Source organism: Microcaecilia unicolor, chromosome 5, assembly GCF_901765095.1.
Source record: "Microcaecilia unicolor chromosome 5, aMicUni1.1, whole genome shotgun sequence".
NCBI lineage: Eukaryota > Metazoa > Chordata > Amphibia > Gymnophiona > Siphonopidae > Microcaecilia > Microcaecilia unicolor.
In genome coordinates this window covers 216,635,658-216,657,760 of record NC_044035.1, presented here as the reverse complement: position 1 = coordinate 216,657,760, position 22,103 = coordinate 216,635,658, and the positions used below count along the sequence as shown (strand labels likewise).

General features: G+C 43.2%; 1 protein-coding gene across 3 annotated transcripts in view; it reads left to right on the top strand.

Annotated features, from left to right (window-relative positions):
- The window catches only part of TRAPPC10 (trafficking protein particle complex 10), a 485,548-nt gene that overhangs the window by 91,040 nt on the left and 372,405 nt on the right, over positions 1 to 22,103 (top strand). For 2 of the 3 annotated variants that reach the window (XM_030203762.1, XM_030203763.1), the window contains exon 4: positions 10,022 to 10,218. In XM_030203762.1, coding sequence (XP_030059622.1) covers positions 10,022 to 10,218 — 197 coding nt within the window. Of the gene's footprint in view, positions 1 to 10,021; positions 10,219 to 22,103 lie in introns of those variants that run through there. The other variant, XM_030203765.1, reaches the window with a different exon arrangement.

Below are 22,103 nucleotides of genomic sequence, written 5' to 3'. Positions count from 1 at the left end.
CTCCAGTTTTACACATGGGGTTACACTACTATAGCTCTGTTTGATGTCACTTTTGTAAGGAATCTTATAAAAAGAAAAATTATTTTTAAGTCACTGATGTCCCCATTTCTGTTGCATTTTACAGGTTCAATTACTGTCTACAATTGTTTAAAAAAACAACAACCCAAACCCCCCCAACCCTTCCCCTGAAGCAGGTAGTGAGGTGCCAAAACCTGTTTGGTGTATGGACAATCTAATTAGATTTACATTTTCCACTTTGTAATAAACTTGAGGCTTAATTCAATTGCTATTAGGCTGTGTACGCTGCTCTATATGTTGTTGATTCTTTTGACTGTGGCAGTTATTTCATAGGCTAAGTAGTTGGGAGAGCAATTTTGTATGCATGGTTTACAGAGCTGTGGCTTGTTTTTCAGAAATCATGTCTCCCACACATCCATCAAGCAATGCCACAAGGTCTCTAGAGCTCCTCCATTCTCCAAGATTTATTTAATTTCCTTGCCTTTGTTTAATGCCCCATTCTAAATTGTATTTAGTTTCTTGTATGTAAGAAAGGGTAATATCATCATAAGCGTGTGCAATTTTCTTTGCAAAAAAAAACAAAAAACAAAACATGGAATTTATTTATTTATTTATTTGCATTTGTATCCCACATTTTCCCACCTATTTGCGGGCTCAGTGTGGCTTACAATACATTGTAAAAGATGAAAGTGCAGTTGGTTGCAGTACAATTATGGGTTACATTGTGAAGAATTATATAAGACAGAGTAAGTTCAGGATATTCTTAGGGGATCGAACAGTGGAATATAACAGGGGTGAGTTGAGAGGGGGGCAAAACATAATCGAGGGAACAGGGAGGTCTGACAATTTTATCAGTGGGTAGGGTTTAAGAGTGGTGAGAGCGCGGGAGTAGAGGTTCAGAGAGTGTATTGGTGCGTGTCTATGAGATTGTATGGGCTTTATGTGTTTTGATCCTTGCCGTACATTTTCTCGAAGAGATAAGTCTTTAGTAGTTTGCGGAAGTCGGTCAGTTTCTTAGGTCATTTTCAGGCTGCGGGGTAGTGTATTCCAGTATTGTGTGCTCATGTATGTGAAAGTCGATCCGTGCAGTGCTTTGTATTTTATGCTTTTGCACTTAGGGAAATGGAGATTGAGGAAGGTTCGGGACGATCTTTTAGCGTTTCTGGGTGGCAGGTCAATTAGGTCGGACATGTATGCAGGGGCTTCACCGTGAATGATTTTGTGGACTAAGGTGCATACTTTAAAAGTGATGTGTTCCTTGAGTGGTAGCCAGTGTAGTTTCTCTCGTAAGGGTTTTGCACTTTCGTATTTTGGTTTTCCGAAGATGAGTCTGGCTGCTGTATTCTGGGCTGTTTGAAGTTTCTTCAGTATTTGTTCCTTGCATCCTGCGTATAATGAGTTGCAATAGTCCAGGTGACTGAGTACGAGTGATTGCACTCTACTGAGGAAGACAGATCTTGGAAAGAATGGTCTAATTCTTTTCAGTTTCCACATGGAGTAGAACATTTTTTTTGTTGTGTTGTTCGCATGAGTCTCGAGAGTTAGGTGGCGGTCGATAGTGACTCCAAGGATTTTTAAGGTTTCTGAGATTGGCAGATTTAGTTTAGGTGTGTTGATGGCGGTAAATTTGTTCGTGTTGTATTGGGAGGTAAGTATGAGGCATTTAGTTTTTTCTGTATTCAGTTTCAGTCGGAATGCATCTGCCCAGGTATTCATGATGTGTAGACTTTGGCTGATTTCGTTAGAGATTTCATTGATGTCTTTTTTGAATGGTATATATATGTGGATTGAGGTTATGGTTAGATAAAAGTTTTGCCAGGGGGGTCATCATTAGATTGAAAATAGTTGGTGAGAGGGGGGATCCTTGCGGTACTCCACAATCAGGTGTTCATGCAGCTGACGTAGTTGAGTTTGATGTGACTTGATATGAACGTGAGGTTAAGAACCCCTAGAACCAGTTTAGAACATTACCTCCGATGCCAAAGTATTCGAGAATGTGTAGTAGGATTTCGTGGTCTACCATATCAAAGGCACTTGACATGTCAAATTGTAGTTGGAGTATATTGGTGCCGGTTGCAATCATTTGTTTGAATTTGGTCATTAGGGTAATTAGCACTGTTTCTGTGCTATGATTTGACCGGAATCCTGATTGGGAGTCGTGTAGTATGGAGAACTTGTTGAGGTAGTTTGTGAGTTGTTTGGTAACCATCCCTTCGGTTATTTTAGTTATTAGTGGTATAGATGCTACTGGTCTGTAGTTTATTTCGCTTGTGTTTTTCTTTGTGTCTTTGGGTATTGGGGTGAGTAGAATGTTTCCTTTTTCTTTTGGGAAAAGTCCGTTTTGTAGCATGAAATTCATGTGGTTAGTTAGGTCTGTTATGAATTGTTGAGGGGCTGATTTCATGAGGTTGTTTGGGCAGATATCTAGTTTGCATTGGGATTTGCGAATCTCTTGAGCGTTTTAGAGATGAGGTCTTCTGATAATAGTTCGAATTCCGTCCAGATCCTGTCTGCTGGTATATTCCGTCTTCTGGGTCTAGACAATTTAGGAGTGTTGTGTATTCCGTGGGGCTGGTGGGTATTTGAGCCGTAGTTGTATGATTTTTTCCTTGAAGTATTTTGTGAGGTCATCGACCCCTGGTGTATCTTTGCTGTTGGTTGTTACTGGTGTGGTGTCTAGCAATTTGTTTACGAGATAGAAGAGTTTGTGTGTGTCTTTGTAGTTTGGTCCAATCATTGTTTTGTAGTGTAGTCTTTTAGTCTGTTTAATGGTGTATTTGTATTTCCTCCGGAGTGATTTCCAGGCATTCAGTGTGTGTTAGTCTTTCTTTTTATTCCATGTGCGTTCTAGTTTTCGACTTGTGTTTTGAGTTTTTTCAGTTCTTCGGTGAACCATGAATTTGTTTTTTTCCTGTGTGATGTTCTAGTTTGGATTGGGGCGATTGTGTCTAATGTTGTCCTACATATGTCGTCCCATTCTTGGAGGAATTGGATGGTGTCTGTATTTGTTGACCATTCGCTTTGGTAGACCTGTTGCCAGAATGTTGTGGGGTCTATTTTCCTCTCGTGGTGTATGTTGTTCGTTCATGTTTGTTAATTGCGTTTCTGTATATTTTTCCTTATCTTATTGCCCCAGAGCGTTGATTTCTGTGGTACATATTGTTTCTGTCTGCTTATTCCAGTGAATAAGGGCCCTGTAGAAGTGTGTAGTTGACCTCTTATCTGGATGTGACTTGTTTCTTAGTCCTTACCTCTTAGCTCTAGACACCCTGTGCAGGGGCTTAGCCAGACCTGACATTTTATTTATTTATAGCATTTATACCCCGCTCTTTCCCACTCGATGGCAGGTTCAGTGCGGCTTACAATGTATGGTACAAAGTATCACAGAATTAACACAGTTGTGTACAAAGTGTCAGGAGGAAACAGAGTTAACATGGGGGGCACTGGGCATATAGGTGTGAGTAGTGCTTGGTATACTCCTAAATAATGTCTTAGAATATACTTAATAACGGATATCCAGGTAAACAGTCTGTCCTTCATCAACGTAAACCGCATCCACACTTATGGAAACCTTGGCAAGGCCCAGCATCTCCCCTGCCCTTCCATACCACCGCCACCTCTCTGAGGGGTGGGGTTGGGTATGGAAGGGCAGGGAAGATACAGGGCACAAGGCTTTGTATGAGGGGTCCATTTATACAAAGCCAGGCATCTTCCCCTGCCCTTCCATACCTCTCCACCCTGTCATATAAAGTCCAGCATTTCTCCTGCTCTTCCATATCTTCCTATCCCTTCATATAGCCAGGCATCTCCCTTGCCCTTCTGTGTACCCCATCCATCAGCCTCTCATAACCCTGCATCAACCCTGCCCCTCTACTCCCCCACCCCTACATCAGTTCTGCTTTTCTCTACCCTTTCCACCCTTACTGCCTTTCTCAAATATCAATCCCACCCCGAAAGCTCTGCAATTGTAAAGTATAATTTTCTAATTTTTTTTTTTTTTTTTTACACCTGGGCACTGTGGTGGAGACTCTGTGGTGGAGACTAGAGACTGGAGAGGAGACTCAAGGTTGAATAGTGGCAGGCAGGCACTAGCAGTGCCTGTGAGCAGTGGGGAAGGGGAAGCTTCAGTGCTTGCGATCAACAGCTCGTCAGCAAACTTAGCAATAACCCCCAAAACAAACCCCAGTACAGCTGCCAATCTCTTACCCTTCTCCTCCTGCTCCTCCCCCATGGTCTGTCAGCTGTCCCTTTCCCCTTCCCCTCCTGCCCCCCCCCAATGGTCTTGTCAGATTTTAGCAAAGCCTTTGACATGGTTCCTCATAGATGACTAATAAATAAACTGAATGCCCTCGGTATGGGACCTAAAGTGATTGGCTGGGTTAAAAACTAGTTCAATGGAAGGAGACTGAGGGTAGTGGTAAATGGCGCTCTCTCGGAGGAAAAGGTGATGTACCGCAGGGATCGGTCCTTGGGCCGGCTTTTTTTAACATCTTTGTGAGTGATATTGTGGAAGGACTATCTGGTAAGGTTTGTCTTTTTGCGGATGATACCAGACTCTGAAATAGTGTGGACACCCTGAGGAAGGGTTTATTGAAGCTTAAAGAATGGTCCAAAAATTGGCAGCTAAGATTTAATGCTAAGAAATGCAGAATCATGCACTTGGGTTACAATAATCCAAGGGAATAGTAACATAGTAAATGATGGCAGATAAAGACCTGACCGGTCCATCCAGTGTGCCCAACAAGATAAACTCATTTTACATGGTATGTGATGCTTTATATGTATACCCAAGTTTGATTTGTCCCTGCCTTTCTCAGGGCACAGACAGTAAAAGTCTACCCAGCACTGTTCTTGTACTAAAAGTTCTGAAGCTAACGTCGCATCCCCTTAAAATTTACACTCCAGTCCATCCATATCTGTGATCAGGGTGCAGACCGTAAAAGCCCGCCTAGTACTGGTTTTACTCTTCAATTACCGGCGTTGCCACCCAATCTCCGCTAAGATTCCATAGACCCATTCCTTCTAAACAGGATTCCTTTGTGTTTATCCCATTCATTCCACGTATCTACCACCCTTTCCATGAAAAAATACTTCCTGACATTACTCCTGAGTCTGCCCCCCTTCAACCTCAATTCATTTCCTCTAGTTCTACCACCTTTCCGTCTCCGGAAAAGGTTCGTTTGCGGATTAATACTTTTCAAATATTTGAACGTCTGTATCATGTCACCCCTGTTTATCATTTCCTCTAAGGTATACATGTTCAGGTCGGCAAGTCTCTCCTTGTACGGTTTGCAGCGCAAATCCCATACCATTTTCATAGCTTTTCTTTGCACCGCTTCCAGTCTTTTTACGTCTTTAGCAAGATACGGCCTCCAAAACTGAACACAATACTGCAAGTGGGGCCTCACCATCGACTTGTAGAGGGGCATCAACACCTCCTTTCTTCTGCTGATTATACCCCTCTCTATGCAGCCTAGCATCCTTCTGGCCACGGCCGTCAACTTATCACATTGTTTATTCACCTTCAGATCCTCGGACACCAACACCCCGAAGTCTCTCCCGAGTCGAGCTTACTAATCTCTCCTCTCCTATTCGGTATCTCTCTTTTGGGTTTCTGCACCCCAAATGTATCACTCTGCACTTCTTGGAATTAAGTTTTAACTGCCAGACCCTCGACCATTCTTCTAATTTTTGGAGATCCCTTCTCGTCGTTTTTACTCCCTCCAGGGTATCCACTCTATTGGCTATCATTGTGTCATCTGCAAAAAGGCAAACCTTTCCTTCCATCCACCCTTCAGCAAAATCTCTCATAAATATATTAAACAGAATAGGCCCCAGCACCGATCCCTGAGGACCTCCACTGCTCACCTTCCTTTCCTCTGTGCGGATTCCATTTACCACTACCCTCTGCTACCGGTCAGTCAGCCAGTTTCCTATCCAGTTCACCACTTTTGGTCCTAAGTTCAGCCCTTTCAGCTTATTCATGAGTCTTCTGTGGGGGACCGTATCAAAGGCTTTGCTGAAATCCAAGTAGATTACATTTAGTGCACGTCCTTCATCCAGTTCTTTGGTCACCCAGTCAAAGAAGTCAATGAGATTCGTTTGGCAGGATTTTCCTTTGATAAAGCCATGTTGCCTCGGGTTCTGTAACCCGTTGGCTTCTAGAAAGTTAACTATTCTTTCTTTCAGCAGCGACGCCATTATTTTTCCTACTACTGACGTGAGACTTACCGGTCTGTAGTTTCCCACTTCTTCCCTGTCTCCACTTTTGTGAAGAGGGACCACATCCGCTTGTCTCCAATCTCGCGGAACTTCTACCGTCTCTGAAGATCTATTAAATAAATCTTTAAGAGGTCCCGCCAGTACCTCCCTGAGCTCCCTCAGTATCCTGGGATGTATCCCATCCGACCCCATAGCTTTGTCCACCTTCAGATTCTTCAGCTGTTTATAAACTCTTTCTTCTGTAAATGGCGCATTATTCACTCCATTCCCAGATATTCTCTCGGCAGCCGACTGCGGTCCTTCTCCAGGATTTTCCTCCGTGAATACTGAAGAGAAGTAATTGTTTAGCACATTTGCTTTATCCTCCTCACTCTCCACATAACCATCTCATCTTTCAGTCTCGCAATTCCATTCCTATCTTTCCTCCTTTCTCCAAGATGTCTGAAAAGGGTCTTGTCACCTCTCTTTACATCTTTAGCATTTTTTCTTCCGCTCGCGCTTTCACTAGCCGTATTTCCCTCTTCACTTCTTTGAGTTTAATCCGATAATCTTTTCCGTGATCCTCTCATTGCATTCTTTTGTATTTCTTGTACAAAGCCTCTTCTGCTCTTAATTTTTCAGCTACTTTTTTGGAGAACCATATAGGCATCGTGTTTCTCTTGGTTTTGTTTACTTTCCTTGTGTAATGATCAGTCACCATATTTATAGCAGCCTTTAGCTTTGACCACTGATTTTCCACTTCTCCTACGCCTTCCCATTCCTTCTTCAGGTATTCTCCCATTTTATCAAAATCAGTATGTCTGAAATCCAGTACTTTATGTTTTGTGTGTCCACACTCCGTCTTCACCCTTATATCAAACCATATGGTGTGATGATCACTATTACATAGGCGGGCACCCACCCGGATATTGGAAACACTTCCTCCATTCTTGAGCACTAGATCCAGCATCAGCCCTTCCCTCATGGGTTCCATCACCATTTGTCTGAGCAAGGCAATTTGACAGGCGTCCACAATCTCCCTACTTCTTTCTGATTCCGCAGACGGGACATTCCAGTCCACATCAGACAAGTTTAAATCTCCCAACAGTAGCACCTCCCCTTTCATACCAATCTTCTGAATATCTTCTATCAGATCCTTGTCTAGTTTTTCCGTTTGTGCCAGAGGTCTGTAGATAACCCCCATGATACAGGTTCCATCTTCTCTTTCTAGGTCGATCCATAACGTTTCTTCCTCTCCCCAGGTCCCCCGCATTTCAGCCTCTCTGATATTGTCTGACTGATACAGCGTCACTCCTCCACCCCTTCAGCCCTCTCTATGCTTCCTAAAATGATTATAGCCCGGTATAGTCATATCCCATTCATGGGAATCATTGAACCACGTCTCCGTAATAGCAACAGTATCCAAGTTTTCTTCAAACATCAGAGCTTGCAAGTCTTGAACCTTTTTACCTAGACTGCGAGCATTTGTGCTCATGCTTTCTATTTGCATAGTGAATTTAGGTGGTTTTCTATATTTAGATGACCTTTCCCTCTGCCATCATGTTTATTCTGGGGGTGACTTTCCGAATTCCCTTGTTTCCTTTTGTCACTCCCGCCTTCTAGTTTAAATGTCTAGAAGAAACATACTGTCTGAATTTCTCCCCAAGGATTCTTTTTCCAGTCACAGAAAGATGTAGCCCATCAAAACAGTAGAGCCTGTTATTTCTGCACGCATTACCCCAGGTTCCTATGTATCTAAAACCTTCCTTACACCAAGACTCAAGCCACTTCTTGAAATCCAATGTTTTCCGTAGTCTTTCTTCTCCCTTTCCCCAATACAGTGTAGTAGGTGAAGTGCTTCTGTGTACCAAAGAAGAGCGAGACTTGGGGGTGATTGTGTCTGATAATCTTAGGTGGCCAAACAGATGGGAAAGGCGACGGTCAAACCAGAAGGATTCTTGGGTGCATAAGGAGAGGGATGACCAGCAGGAAAAAAGAGGTGATAGTGCTCTTGTATAAGTCTCTGGTGTTGTCCCATTTAGAGTACTGTGTGCAATTCTGGAGACCGCACCAAGAAATATGTAAACAGGATGGAGTCAGTCCAGAGGGTGGCTACAAAATTGGCTAGTGGTCTTTATCATAAAACTTATAGGAACAGGCTTATGAACCTCAACATGTATACGCTGAAAGAGAGTCAGGTTAGAGGGGATATGATAGAGATGAGTGATATATGTAATTGGTTTGCTTTCTCTGGTATGGAAGTTTTGTTAGAGCTGTCCTATCATAAATGGATTTCTTTTATGTTAGAATATTGTTGTATTTTAAAGATATTATTATATGTCATTTATATTTTAAAGATGTAAACCATTCTGATTTGCTATGTAAGAAGTAACGGTATAGTAAATAAATAAATGATAAACGATAAATATTTTAGTAGCATTAATGTACAGGAGGTGAGCCTTTTTCAAATGAATGAAACCTCTGGAATGAGAGTGCATAGGATGAAGTTAAGTGGAAATAGGCTTAGAAGGAATCTAAGAAAATACTATTTCACAGAAGAGGTGATGGAAGCGTAGAATGGCCTCCTGGTGGAGGTTGTGGAGACGAGGACTGTGTCAGAATTTAAAAAAGCGTGGGACAAGCATGTGGGATCTCTTGGGAAAAGGAGGAGTTAATGGTTACTGAGAATGGACAGACTGGATGGGCCTTTTGGCCCTTATCTGCTGTCTTGTTTCTATGTTTCTAGCTCTCCCCCCTTCTACCCCCCATGGTATGTCAGCTGTCTCCTTCTCTTCCCCTGCCATGGTCTGTTAGTTCTCTCCTTCCTCTTTCCCTTCTTCCCCCCCCCCCAGTGGTCTGTCAGCTCACCCCTTACACCCCCATTTGTCTGTCAGCTCTCCCCTCCCCTCCCATCCCCTATGCTTTGTTAGCTCTCTCCTTTCCTTTCCCTCACCCCCTCACTACGGTCTGGCATCTATCTCTTTTCCTTCTCCTTCCCCTTCCTCCTTCGCGGTCTGGCATCTTTATCCTTCCCGCCCCACCCCACGATGATATGCCGGCTCTTTTTCTTTCCTCTCCTCCCCCCCCCCCCCCCACACACGGTTGCAGTGCTTCTTGCGTCCTGCATCAATTCCCCCTACAGGATCTGGTACTACTCGCTGTCTTCCTGCTCAATTCACTGCTGCCCTCCTTCAATTTTCTAGGCTGCTAGTGACATCAGTGAGGTAAACACACTGCCTTCGGTGGCCCCAGAAGCTTTCCCTCTGTTGCAGCGTCCCGCCTACGTGGGACAGAAAATTGTAGCAGAGGGAAAGCTTCTGGGCTGCCGAAGGCAGTGTGCTTACCTCACTGATGCTGCCGGCAGACCAGAAAATAGAAAGAGGGCAGCTGTGCAGGGAGTGGGAAAGCAGCCAGTAGTACTGGATCTCATGGGGAGGAAAGATGGGATACTGGATAGGCAGCTCATTTGGGGAGGTGGGGGGTGGAGGCAACAGCAGCCTTTAATGATGTATGCCCAAAACACAGGCACTTGACTGGCCACCAGGGTTGGTGGGGGGAGGGGGGTGCTGTGGCGACACCACTGCTCCTGTGTCTGATATAGCAATTTTATTTTTTCCATAGACACTAATGGGAGCAAAACCTTAATGAATCAGGATATATATGCTGTAAAAATAAGGGACCGTGATTATGCTTAGATTGGGATAGTAGGCTGTACTGTTTTTATCCTTTTTATTTACTTTATTTGAATGAATGCCTCATATGCCATGTATTCTACTTCAGTAGTCTGCTCTTGTCCCTGCAGGACACAGAAGTATACAAAGCCACAGCAAAGGATGACATTACCAAGTGGCAGAACATTTTGAAGGTTCATAGCTCAGCTGATTGGCTAATTGTAGTTGTAGAAAGTGAAGCCAAGAAAAAAAACAAGACCAACATTCTTCCCAGAACTTCTATTGTGGACAAGATCAGGAATGACTTTTGTAACAAGCAGAGTGACAGGTGAGTGAGTGCCTAGTGACTCAGTATACCATTGGTTAGATCATTGTTAAGTTAAGTAGCTTATTGTACATTTTCTGCTGTGCATATTAGTGTCATATTAAAGCATAATTAAATAAAACTGGGATATTTTATTGGATAACTGTTGATGTTGCTATCTACAATGCACATTAGAGCTTGTGTAAGCATCTTTTTTTTTTTTTCCATAAGAGTACAGGGAACAGTATAACCAGTGCCTTTTTTTGTGCCGGTACGTGCCTATACGGTGTATCGGCACCTTTTTTCTGTTTTTCCATTCTGCCCCCTGCAAATCTAATATTTACCGAAGTTGCAGCACGAACCGGTGGTAGTGAAACTAGCAAACAGGCAGGCTCGCCTCCTTGTCACTTCCCTGCCCTCTCTCACGTCCCGCCTTCGTCGCTTCCCTGCCCTCTCAGCACAGCATCCTGCCTTCGTCGCTTCCCTGCTCTCTCAGCACAGTGTCCCGCTCTCGCGAAATGGAAATTACATCAGAGGAAAGTGGGACACTGTGCCGAGAGAGGGCAGGGAAGTGACGAAGGTGGGACGCTGGGCAGGGAAACGAGGAGGAGGCGAGCCTGCCTGGGTGCTGGTTTCTCTACCGCCGGTTCGTGCTGCGACTTTGGTAAATATTAGATTTGCAGGGGCAGAACAGAAAGTTGGTGAGCTGAGGGCGGACAGGTGAGGATTTGGTTGGAACGATCTCGGGGGGCAGGTGGAGGCTGGGGTAAGTCACTGGACATGGAAGGGAGGGGGAGGATAGGGGGGAAAGTAGAATCACTTGACATGGAGGGGAGGGCAGGGAATCGGTGAACATGGATGGGAGGGAAGGATAGGGGCAAAGGAGAATCGCTGGACATGGATGGGAGGGCAGAGGAGAATCCTGGACATGGATGGGAGGGCAGGGGAGAGGAGAATCGCTGGACATGAATGGGAGGGGATGGCAGGGGAGAGAGGAGAATCGCTGGACATGGATGGGAGGGCAGAGGAGAATCCTGGACATGGATGGGATGGGAGGGCAGGGGAGAGGAGAATCGCTGGACATGGATGGGAGGGGAGGGCAGGGGAGAGAGGAGAGTTGTTGGACATGGATGGAGGGGAGGGCAGGAGAAATGCTGGACATGGATGGAGGAGAGGGAAGACAGGAAGGGGATGCACATAGATGGAGGGGAGAGAGGAGTAATGCTGAACATGGTTGGAGTGGAGGACAGGGAAGAGAAATGTTGGAGAAAAGGAAAGACAGAGGAAGGAGATGCACACAGATGGAGGGGAAGCAAGGAAGGAGAAATGCTGGACTTGGATGGAGGAGAGGGAAGACAGAGGAAGGAGATGCAGATGGATGGTGGGGAGGGGGGAGAGTTGAAATGCTGGACATGATTGAGAGGAGGAAGAGAGGATGTGAGATGAACATGGATGGAGGGGAGAGGAGAAATGCTGTACATGGATGGAGGGGAGGGAAGACAGAGGAGGAGATGCACATGGATTTAGGGAAGACGAGAAATTCTGGACACGGATAGAGGGGAGAGAGTTGAAATGCTGGACATGGATGGAGGGGAGGGAAGAGAGAGGAAGTGAGATGAACATGGATGGAGGGGAGGAAAGAGAGAGGAAGTGAGATGAACATGGATGAAGGAGAGGAGAGAGGAGGAATGCTGGACATGAATGAGAGGGAAGAAAGAGGAAGGACAGGAGATGCATATGGATGGAGGGGAGGGAAAAATAGGAAGGAGATGCATACTGACGGAGATGAGGGAAAGGGAAAAGAGGAGAAAAACTGCACATGGATGGAGAAAATAGACAGAAACTGGATCCACTCTGTACCTCCTCCAGTCAAGTCTGCGGAGGACGCAGCTTTTACCTATGGATGTAGAACAAGAAATGAAGAGGAAAGGAGGAAAGTATAGAAATAAATGGAAAGGAATCCCTGGAAACAGAGTTAAGGGAACAGATAGCAGCAAAATCAGAGACTGGGACTGACATGATCAGAAAAACAAAGTCATCAGACAACAAAGGTAGAAAAAATCATTTTATTTTCATTTTAGTGTTTGGAATATGTCCAATTTGAGAATTTACATCTGCTGTCTTATTTTGCACTGGGTATACTGGAGCTGTAACATCTTACAGAAATTATTTATAATGAAAAAAATTCAAGTTATTTTCTCCTATACTGGTATAATATTTTCAATGATGCCTGTTTATATGCGCCATGGTTGATATAAGGGGTTTGGCGAACATGGGTGTGGCTATCAGGGGCGGAGCCATGGGTGGTGGCCCCGCCCATAATGAGTACTGGTACTTTTTTTCCTACAAAAAAAAGCACTGAGTATAACAAGTCTTCCATGTAAGAGTATGTGCTACAGCACTGTTGATCTGAAGATAAGCAAATCCGTGTCAGAAAGTGTCACATTCTTCCTAGAGCTTTTGTATGTGCCTGCATTTGCTTCAGTTTCATTCGGTCTGCTAGTGGTACTGGCTTTTGTCCTTTTGAAATTGTGTTCACTTTTTTCATTTTATTTTATTTTTTTGCTTTATAGTGCAGTAGGTCCATTTATTGCCACTTAGGAAGGGATTCTATAAATAGCACCGAAATATCAGCACTGAAAAAAAATCAGTGCAGAGCACTATTCTATAAATGGCACTCCCAGTTGAGCGCTGTCTATAGAATAGTGCTTAGAGCCCATTTCCATGTTAAAAGTTGAACAGAATATATACAGTACTAATTACTCTATTAGCCAAATTCAAACAAGAAATTGCATTAGGCAAAAGCGTACTTCTCCTACAATTCAACATGTCTAGTGTGTTCGACATGGTAAACCACAATATACTAAGCATCCTAGAATACTTCGGGATTGGTGGAAGTGTACTTAGCTGGATCAAGGGTTTCCTAACTACTAGAACATATCAAGTGAAATCAAATTCGAACATATCATCACCATGGAAAGCAGACTGTGGAGTACCCCAAGGATCACCACTATCACCGCTGCTTTTCAACCTAATGATGACCCCACTAGCCAAGTCCTTATCCAGTTAAGGCCTTAACCCTTTCATTTACGTAGATGATGTCACAATATACATCCCTTACAAACATGATCTAGCAGAAATCACCAAACTCAGCCTAAACATCATGAACTCGTGGGCGAATGCGTTTCAACTAAAATTTAATACAGAAAAAAACACACTGTCTCATCCTCTCATCCCAATACAACACGAATAAACCCACCAACATAATCACCCCAGATCACAACCTCCCTATCTCAGACAGCCTGAAAATTCTCGGAGTAACAATTGACCAAAATCTCACACTAGAGGCCCAAGTGAAAGCTACAACAAAGAAAATGTTCCACTCAATGTGGAAGCTCAAACGAGTGAAACCTTTTTTCCGAGGGAAATATTTTGCAAATTGGTACAATCCATGGTACTAAATCATCTAGACTACTGCAATGAAATCTACGTGGGATGCAAAGAACAAATATTAAAGAAACTCTAAACTGCTCAAAACATCAGCCAGGCTTATATTTGGAAAAACAAGATTCAAAAGCGCCAAACCCCTACGAGAAAAACTGCACTGGCTGCCAGTCAAAGAATACATTGCATTCAAAATCTGCACCATGGTTCATAAAATCATCTACAGAGATGCCCCGGGATACATGACAGACCTCATAGACCTACCAACCAGAAACATACCAAGATCAACACGAACATACCTAAATCTCCACCATCCAAGCTGCAAAGGACTCAAATACAAATCAACCTATGCATCCAGCTTTTCCTATATAAGCACACAACTATGAAACGCATTACCAAGCACTGTGAAAACAACAACCAACCACCTAAAATTCCGGAAACTACTAAAAACTAACCTGTTCAAAAAGGCATACCATGATGATCCTACTAAAAATGCCTCAACGCTGCAACACAATGAAACCAAAGCTCGTGCTGGACATAACTTAACTCTTTCCCCTTACGATTCCCTAATGTGTCTGGAACACATGAACTGTACTCTACTACAACATCACTCTGTATTTGTTCAGACCGGTACTGGCGATCGCCTATACGGTACTATGTAAGCCACATTGAGCCTGCAAATAGGTGGGAACATGTGGGAGAAATTGTATTAGGAACCTGCTGGTTTTAGAGTTTGCAAAGTGGAAGTCAAAAAATAAAGAAAGCAAAAAAAGTACAGATAAAGCTTCCTACATGCAGTCAGGCACATTTTATGTATGAAAAACGTGAGTTTCTACACACAGGCACATTTTATGTATGAAAAACGTGAGTTCCTACATGCAGTCAGACACATTTTATTTATGAGAAACATGAGTTTTAAAACCGTCAGGCTCTTTGTGTCCGTAAGCACTGGAAAGTGACTTCTGCGGTGTCTAGTATGTAGAAATCTATTAATACAATACAGTATCCTAGTACTGGGTGTGTTGTGTTGTACATTAATGATAAAATCCTTACACAATATTCAAAATGTAGGAGTGATCTGTTTTTCTTTCATTTAGTCATCTTAGTTCTTTCAAGGGGTAAGCATGAGAATGGGAGAAGCAGAAGAAGGAAGGTAGCTCATCTTCATGAGAGATTTAGGGCTAGCAGCAACAGCACGAGTAATATTGATCAGACCATTGGGTCTCAGAACCCCTCTAGCACACCAGCCAAGACAGACTGGTCAATATTCCAAATGATTTAACCACCTGGAAACGGCTGCTGACAGGTTAAATTGCTTGTTTGGGGCAATCTTCTAATTTTCAGTGGCATTTAACTGGTTATCGCTACTAAAAATTAACATTTAGTGCCTAAGTCAAAACCGGCTATTTTGCAAGCGTTCTGGGGATGGAGTCAGCACTTAACTGGCCAGGGTAACCGCATAAAATATAGTCCTCTCTGGGGCCCTTTTACTAAGGCACGTCGAGAAGTGGTCTGTACTGGTATAGGCGCGTGTTTTGGATGCGCGTTGGTCCATTTCCTGAGTGCATCTGGAAAAAGGGGATTTTTTAAAAATGTGCTGGAAAATGGACGTGCGGAGAAATAAAAACCGGCGGGCATCCATTTTTGGCCTAAGACCTTAATGCCACCCATTGACTTATCGGTAAGGTCTCACACGCTAACTGGGTGGTAAGTGTGCAGGTGCGCCAACTGCTGATTGCCACCGGGTAAGGGCCCTACGGTAGAAAATAGAAAATATTTTCTACCATGTGTTTTGGGTTCACGCCAAAAATGGAATTATTGATCGGGGCATGTGGTAGCCGGGCGGTAGTGCCAATTTGACATGTATTGGATGCTCCTAGGTGCCTACATGCTTTAGTAAAAGGGCCCCTTTTTGCGGTAACCCATGGCCGTTTAAGTGCTGAATATCGATTTAACCGGTTATGCATTAGCAAGTGCCGTAAAAAAACAGATATTCAGTGCTGAAGCCTGGACTTGTCCCGTCATTGAATATCCGCGAATAACGTTGGTGGCGGTCAGCAAAATGCTCACTGCTGCCGGCTGAATATTTACCCCAGAGTGTTTTCCTTTTTGTAAGTGGAGGGTAGCAGCTTGAGAAGGAGGGTTTAGTAGAAAACTAAAAAAGCAGCTTTCTGTTCCCTTCTCCACATAGGGGCAAAAGAAGACTCGGTCAGTGGAGGGGAGAAGTAATATTTGGGGGCCAAGTGGCCAGCAGGTAAAGCCAGTAGAGTATAAAAGGCACACCCTTTCCTCTTTAGAAGTGTATAAGCTAGGTTTCAAGAATAAGAGGATGTTTATATTTTAAAGCCAAAGAGAGTTGGTAATGCAGTCAATATCCAAACAAACGAAAGAGCGGAAGCAGACAATAACCAGAATGATCCAAGGGCATAAAGGAACCTTTTATTGATAGTTGTAACTCTTACAGTCTCAATTAGAACTAGATGGGGACGTATAGTCACAAGTGAAAACAGACTCATTAGTGGCCTTATTTCGGCTTTTCACCCTTTCTCAGGCGTCCTCTATACAAATAAAATAATATTTAAACAGAAACAATAAAAATTATAATATTCATAAACATATAAACAACCCCCAAATTATTTATATACAGAAATACACATTTTGCTTAAACATGTAAAAGCAGATATGGATAGATGAGTGACGTAAAATCATAAAACATAGTACGTGTGAATAAATGAGTAAGTATAACATTGTGGAAGTGAATGTATGTGGATATTAGAATGGATAGATTACTATCATGTGTTTTAATTATATACACATGCAAGTGTAGACCATAACGATCCAAGCACATTCAAAAATCAAACCACGTAAAAGAGAGTATGAAAACATGAAATCGTATAATAACTTTACCTTAAATCCACGTGTTGAACCAAATATAGGACCCTGTTTACTAAGGTATGCTAGATGCACGCTAGCATTTTTAGTGCACCCTAAGCATTAGTGCATGTTAACCATGTAGATGCCTATTCCTATGGGTGTCTACATGGTTAGTGTGTGCTAATTTTTAGCACATGCTAAAAATGCTAGTGCACCTTAGTAAACAGGGCCCTTCAAACAGCCAGATCCTAAGTAGGTACTGCAGTGAATGCTTATGTAAAATAACTTATTTGACGTCATACCCTTTTAAAAACACAAAGAGTACAACAAAGCCAAGTTTGAAAACGTGGAAAACTAGAACAGGACTTTCTCTAAGTGTTGTCCTGTAGTTTAAAGAATGTATTCATGTGGCAGCCATTAAAACCTGATAGATTTAGGGACACATATGAATAATTAAAAATGGCCAGTGGCAGCCATTAAATCCTGATATACTTAGGAACATACATGAATAATTAAAAACTGGCTGATGGGTCCAAGATGGCACTTGTGTGTGGACATGTGTGATCTCTCTCCGTGCTTTTATCTTCATTATGCCTAAAAGCTGAGGGAGACCTTCCGTACAACCCGCTCAGCGGATGGTCTTCCCTGCTTCAAGTAAAGATCAAAGCATATGCTACTGCTTCTGGGGGCAAACTGGTCGCTCAAGCACAGGAAAAGGGCAAGAGTTTCGGGAGCAAGGTATTGCTGAGCCTTATTGGTCCTGTTCCTCCCCTGTGACCCAGGATGGAAGTCGAGTTGGGTCCTTCCAGGTTAGTGACGGTTTTCCCTTCGGCATCTGGAGGCAGTGTGTTGAAGGACTAAATCTCTCCTGTGCTATACCTTTGGGTAGAAAGCCGGCGGTGGAGGGTCTGGAGAGACCAGCGGTGGGCCCAGAGATGGCTCTACCACCTTTGATCTAGCCAACGGAGATCACACTTGAGGCCATCTAGAACACCCTGGAAGCACTCTGTTCTCTAAGATCCTGCCTGCAGTTGCCCAATCTGATGTCTGGTTTCAGAGTTTGGAAAGGAGCAACACAGATTTGAAAGGGAAAGTGGAAACTCTTGAGGCTCAAGTTCAGCAGGTGAAATCAGCACAATCTTTCTCACAAAATAAAATGGTTTTACATAGAAGAGTAGAACATTTTGAGAACTTCATTAAAAGCTTGAACTTGAAGATTTTGAACTTTCATCAGATTTTAACATCTTCACCTAAGAAGATCTTCTATAACTTTCTAAAAGATGTTTTTGGGTATCAAGGTAATGCTCTACCCCCTTTGAATAAAATCTGTTATGTTCCACTTTCAGTTAAGAAGCGTACTAGCTCCTTGGAGAACCCTGAACAGGTTGACATTTCCTTAGATAGTTTGAATTTAACAAAAAAAGGTGATGGAATTCAAAAATGCGTGGGATAAACATGAATGGATCCTCAGAAGCTTAGCGGAGGTTGGGTGGCAGCACAGGTGGTTGGGAGGTGGGGCAAGTACTGGGCAGACTTCTACGGTCTATGCCCCAAAGATGGCAAGGATAAATCTAGGTCAGGTATATATATAAAGTAGCACATATGAGTTTATCTTGTTGGGCAGACTGGATGGACCGTACAGGTCTTTATCTGCTGTCATCTACTATGTTACTATGTAACCCGGAAGTTAACTGGGCATCGGCCGATATTCAGACCGGTGCCTAGTTAACTCATTGCATAAAGTTAGGACAGCTATTTTGCCACTCCTTTATAGACCTCAACTCTGTCAGTCTCAAACAATCTTGTTTATAGGGAGAGCTATAAGGAAGGTTACCTCTGTACCCTCTGATGCTTGTATTGTACAGTTAATATCAGTCACCCAGGTTCACAGACTATCTTACAGGCTGCAGGGCTGTGTTCACATTGGGTTCCCACATTTCAGGCTAAATAATATACTATTTATTTATTTACTGCTCAAATTCTTACATACTTCTGCTCAGTATATGTCAGGTCACCGGCCCTGATTTGAGATTTTTTTAGTTTCATTGTTTTGACTGGATAAAAGCAACTTTCTGTCTCCCTGCACTCTACAAGCAAGAAACCTCTCTCTTTTCTGTGATGTGCTGGATCTACAACAAAAGAAAAAACCTCCAGTGATCTGCATCAATTGGATCATCAAACAACACCAGGATTCGGGACTGCAATGATGAAACCATAACTGCAATTCCGTGAGTTGAAGTTCATATCTTTAACCTATATTATCTCTAAATTTCTGATATCTGCTGAAGCTCCCCCTCAATTAAACTACCAATAATCTCACAGATGGGAAATACAGTCCTTAGATCGATGTCTCTAGTGAACAGAAGTGCCTACTAGATATCAGATAATGGACTTTAAAACTATTTTACCTTGTTTCAAGATATAAAAGTACAAAATATAAATAAATTAAGCAGTTGTACTGAATGACTGCCTATCTATCAGAAAATCTCAACTTTTCTTACTTCAAAGCCACTCAGAATTTTATGGAGAACTGCCTGTGAAATTAACACTCCTCTGTTAATTGCAGCCAAAGACAAATTGGCTTTTGTTATACTGAATAGATAGCTCTGTAATCTAATCTACTTTAATATAAACATCTGCTCTGGCCAAATAAATCAAAGATCTTCATACACTTGGGAAGAAGATACAACAGCCTCAAGAAAAACAATGTTTCTGACTTAAATAAAGGAGATTTAAAAACAAGCAGTGTGGAAGCTTTTCTCATAGCCACATTCCAAGAAGTGCTTAAGGCCAATTACTCTCCTGTCTCAAAATACCTGTCCTATTCAGCTCATCTCCCTCTTCTCCTCTCTATTGCCTGCAGTAATTCTAAACTGGTAACTTGAAAAAGAGAGCAGAGCATTTGTAACCTTCTTTCAAACAGCAAAGAAAGGAAATTGTCAAATCAGGCAGAGAGCAACCCTACAAACTGTTTGGAGGGACCTAGGAGCAAAATTAGCGGGAAAGCCGTCCTCATTCCACGGACCAACTAGACCACTCGGCTCGACAGAGCAGTCCGGCATTGGCAGATCAGAGCAGGCAGATATGGATCGGCAGTGCAATCGAACATCAACACACCACAGCGCACTCTAGCCCAGAAGGATAGCGTAGTCTCACCCTCACCACACTTGGTGATGAGAAGCCAAGGAGTCAGCACAGCGGTGTGCCCCGAGGTTGCGGAAACACTAGATGCAGATGAACCGTGAAAGGTGAGCTGCCATTTGGGGTCAGGGTCTGCGCCCTTTGAGAACCCAGATCTGGATGACCCGTACTGCAGGCACCCTTTTCGGAGCTGTACGACCCATCATTGAAGAACAGCAACCCAGAACCAAAACCTCTCACCTGGGGGTGATGCGGCAAGTATGTGCCCTCTACGCTGCTCCTCTTGGCTGCCAGGATGAGCCACAGCGTACTCCAATCTAAGCAAGAGCTTCCACTGCTCATTTATATTTTAGATGTGACTGTTAATGAAGGACATTTTTACTACTACAGGTATTGTTTTTAAGTACTAGCTACCTCTCTTCTATCTGATCATTCTCACTGATGCAGGCAAACCCCCAGCCAAGGTTAAAAAAAAAACCAAAACAAAACCCATGCAACACACAAACACAAGCACCTCAGAGCCCAAACACACACATATTACTACTACTACTACTTATCACATCTATAGCACTATTAGATGTACGCAGCGTTGTACACTTGAACATGAAGAGACAGAAAAACAGGACAATCAAGAGATAAGGGAATGTTAAAGTAAGGATGATAAAATAAGGGTTCTGAACAAGTGAATAAGGGTTAGGAGTTAAAAGCAGCATCAAAAGGGGGGCTTTTAGATTAGATTTGAAGACGGCCAGAGATGGAGCTTGACGTACCGGCTCAGGAAGTCTATTCCAGGCATATGGTGCAGCAAGATAAAAGGAACGGAGTCTGGAGTTCGCGGTGGAGGAGAAGGGTGTAGATAAGAGAGATTTACCCAGTGAACGAAGTTCCCGGGGAGGAATGTAGAGAGAGATGAGAGTGGAGAGGTACTGAGGAGCTGCAGAGTGAATGCACTTATAGGTCAATAAGAGGAGTTTGAACTGTATGTGGAAACGGATAGGAAGCCAGTGAATTGACTTGAGGAGAGGGCTAATGTGAGCATAATGTCACTGACAGAATATTAGTCGTGCAGCAGAATTTTGAACAGATTGAAGAGGATAGAGATGACTAAGTGGGAGACTTGTGAGAAGCAAGTTGCAATAGTCTAAACAAGAGATGATAAGAGTGTGGATGAGGGTTCTAGTAGTGTGCTTAGAAAGGAAGGAGCAAATTTTAGCAGTCTGCTGAATATGTGCAGAGGAGAGGGAGAAGTCGAAGATGACCCCAAGGTTACGAACTGATGAGACAGGAAGGATGAGAGTGTTATCCATAGAAATAAAGAATGGGGAAAGAGGAGGGGTTGGTTTAGGGGAAAAGATAAGAAGCTCAGTCTTGGTCATGTTTGGTTTCAGGTGGCACTAAGACATCCAGGCAGCAATGTCACACAGGCAGGCAGGCTGATACTTTGGCCTGGATTTCGGCTTGAGTATTGTGTTCAATTCTGGTCGCCGCATCTCAAGAAAGATATAGTAGAATTGGAAAAGGTGTATCAAAGGGCGACTAAAATGATAGCGGGGATGGAACGACTTCCCTATGAAGAAAGACTAAGGAGGCTAGGGCTTTTCAGCTTGGAGAAGAGACGGCTGAGGGGAGACATGATAGATGTATATAAAATAATGAGCGGAGTGGAACAGATGGATGTGAAGCATCTGTTCACGCTTTCCAAAAATAGTAGGACTAGGGGGCATGTGATGAAACTACAGTGTAGTAAATTTAAAACGAATCGGAGAACATTTTTCTTCACCCAATGCATAATTAAACTCTGGAATTCGTTGCTGGAGAACGTGGTGAAGGCGGTTAGCTTGGCAGAGTTTAAAAAGGGGTTAGACGGTTTCCTAAAGGACAAGCCTATAAACCACTACTAAATGGACTTGGGAAAAATCCACAATTCCAGGAATAACATGTATAGAATGTTTGTACGTTTGGGAAGCTTGCCAGGTGCCCCTGGCCTGGATTGGCGCTGTCGTGGACAGGATGCTGGGCTTGATGGACCCTTGGTCTTTTCCCAGTGTGGCATTACTTATGTACTTATGTTGTTAAATCGCAAGAGTATTGTGAAAAATTACAAGAGGACCGTACGAGACTGGGAGACTGGGCGTCTAAATGGCAGATGACATTTAATGTGAGCAAGTGCAAAGTGATGCATGTTGGAAAGAGGAACCCGAACTATAGCTACATAATGCAAGGTTCCGCGTTAGGAGTCTCTGACCAGGAAAGGGATCTTGGCGTTGTTGTTGAAGATATGTTGAAACCCTCTGCTCAGTGACGGTGGCTAAGAAAGCAAATTGAATGCTAGGTATTATTAGAAAAGGAATGGAAAACAATAATGAGGACACTATAATGCCTTTGTATTAGTTCATGGTGCAACCGCACCTCGAATATTATGTTCAATTCTGGTCGCTGCATTTGAAAAG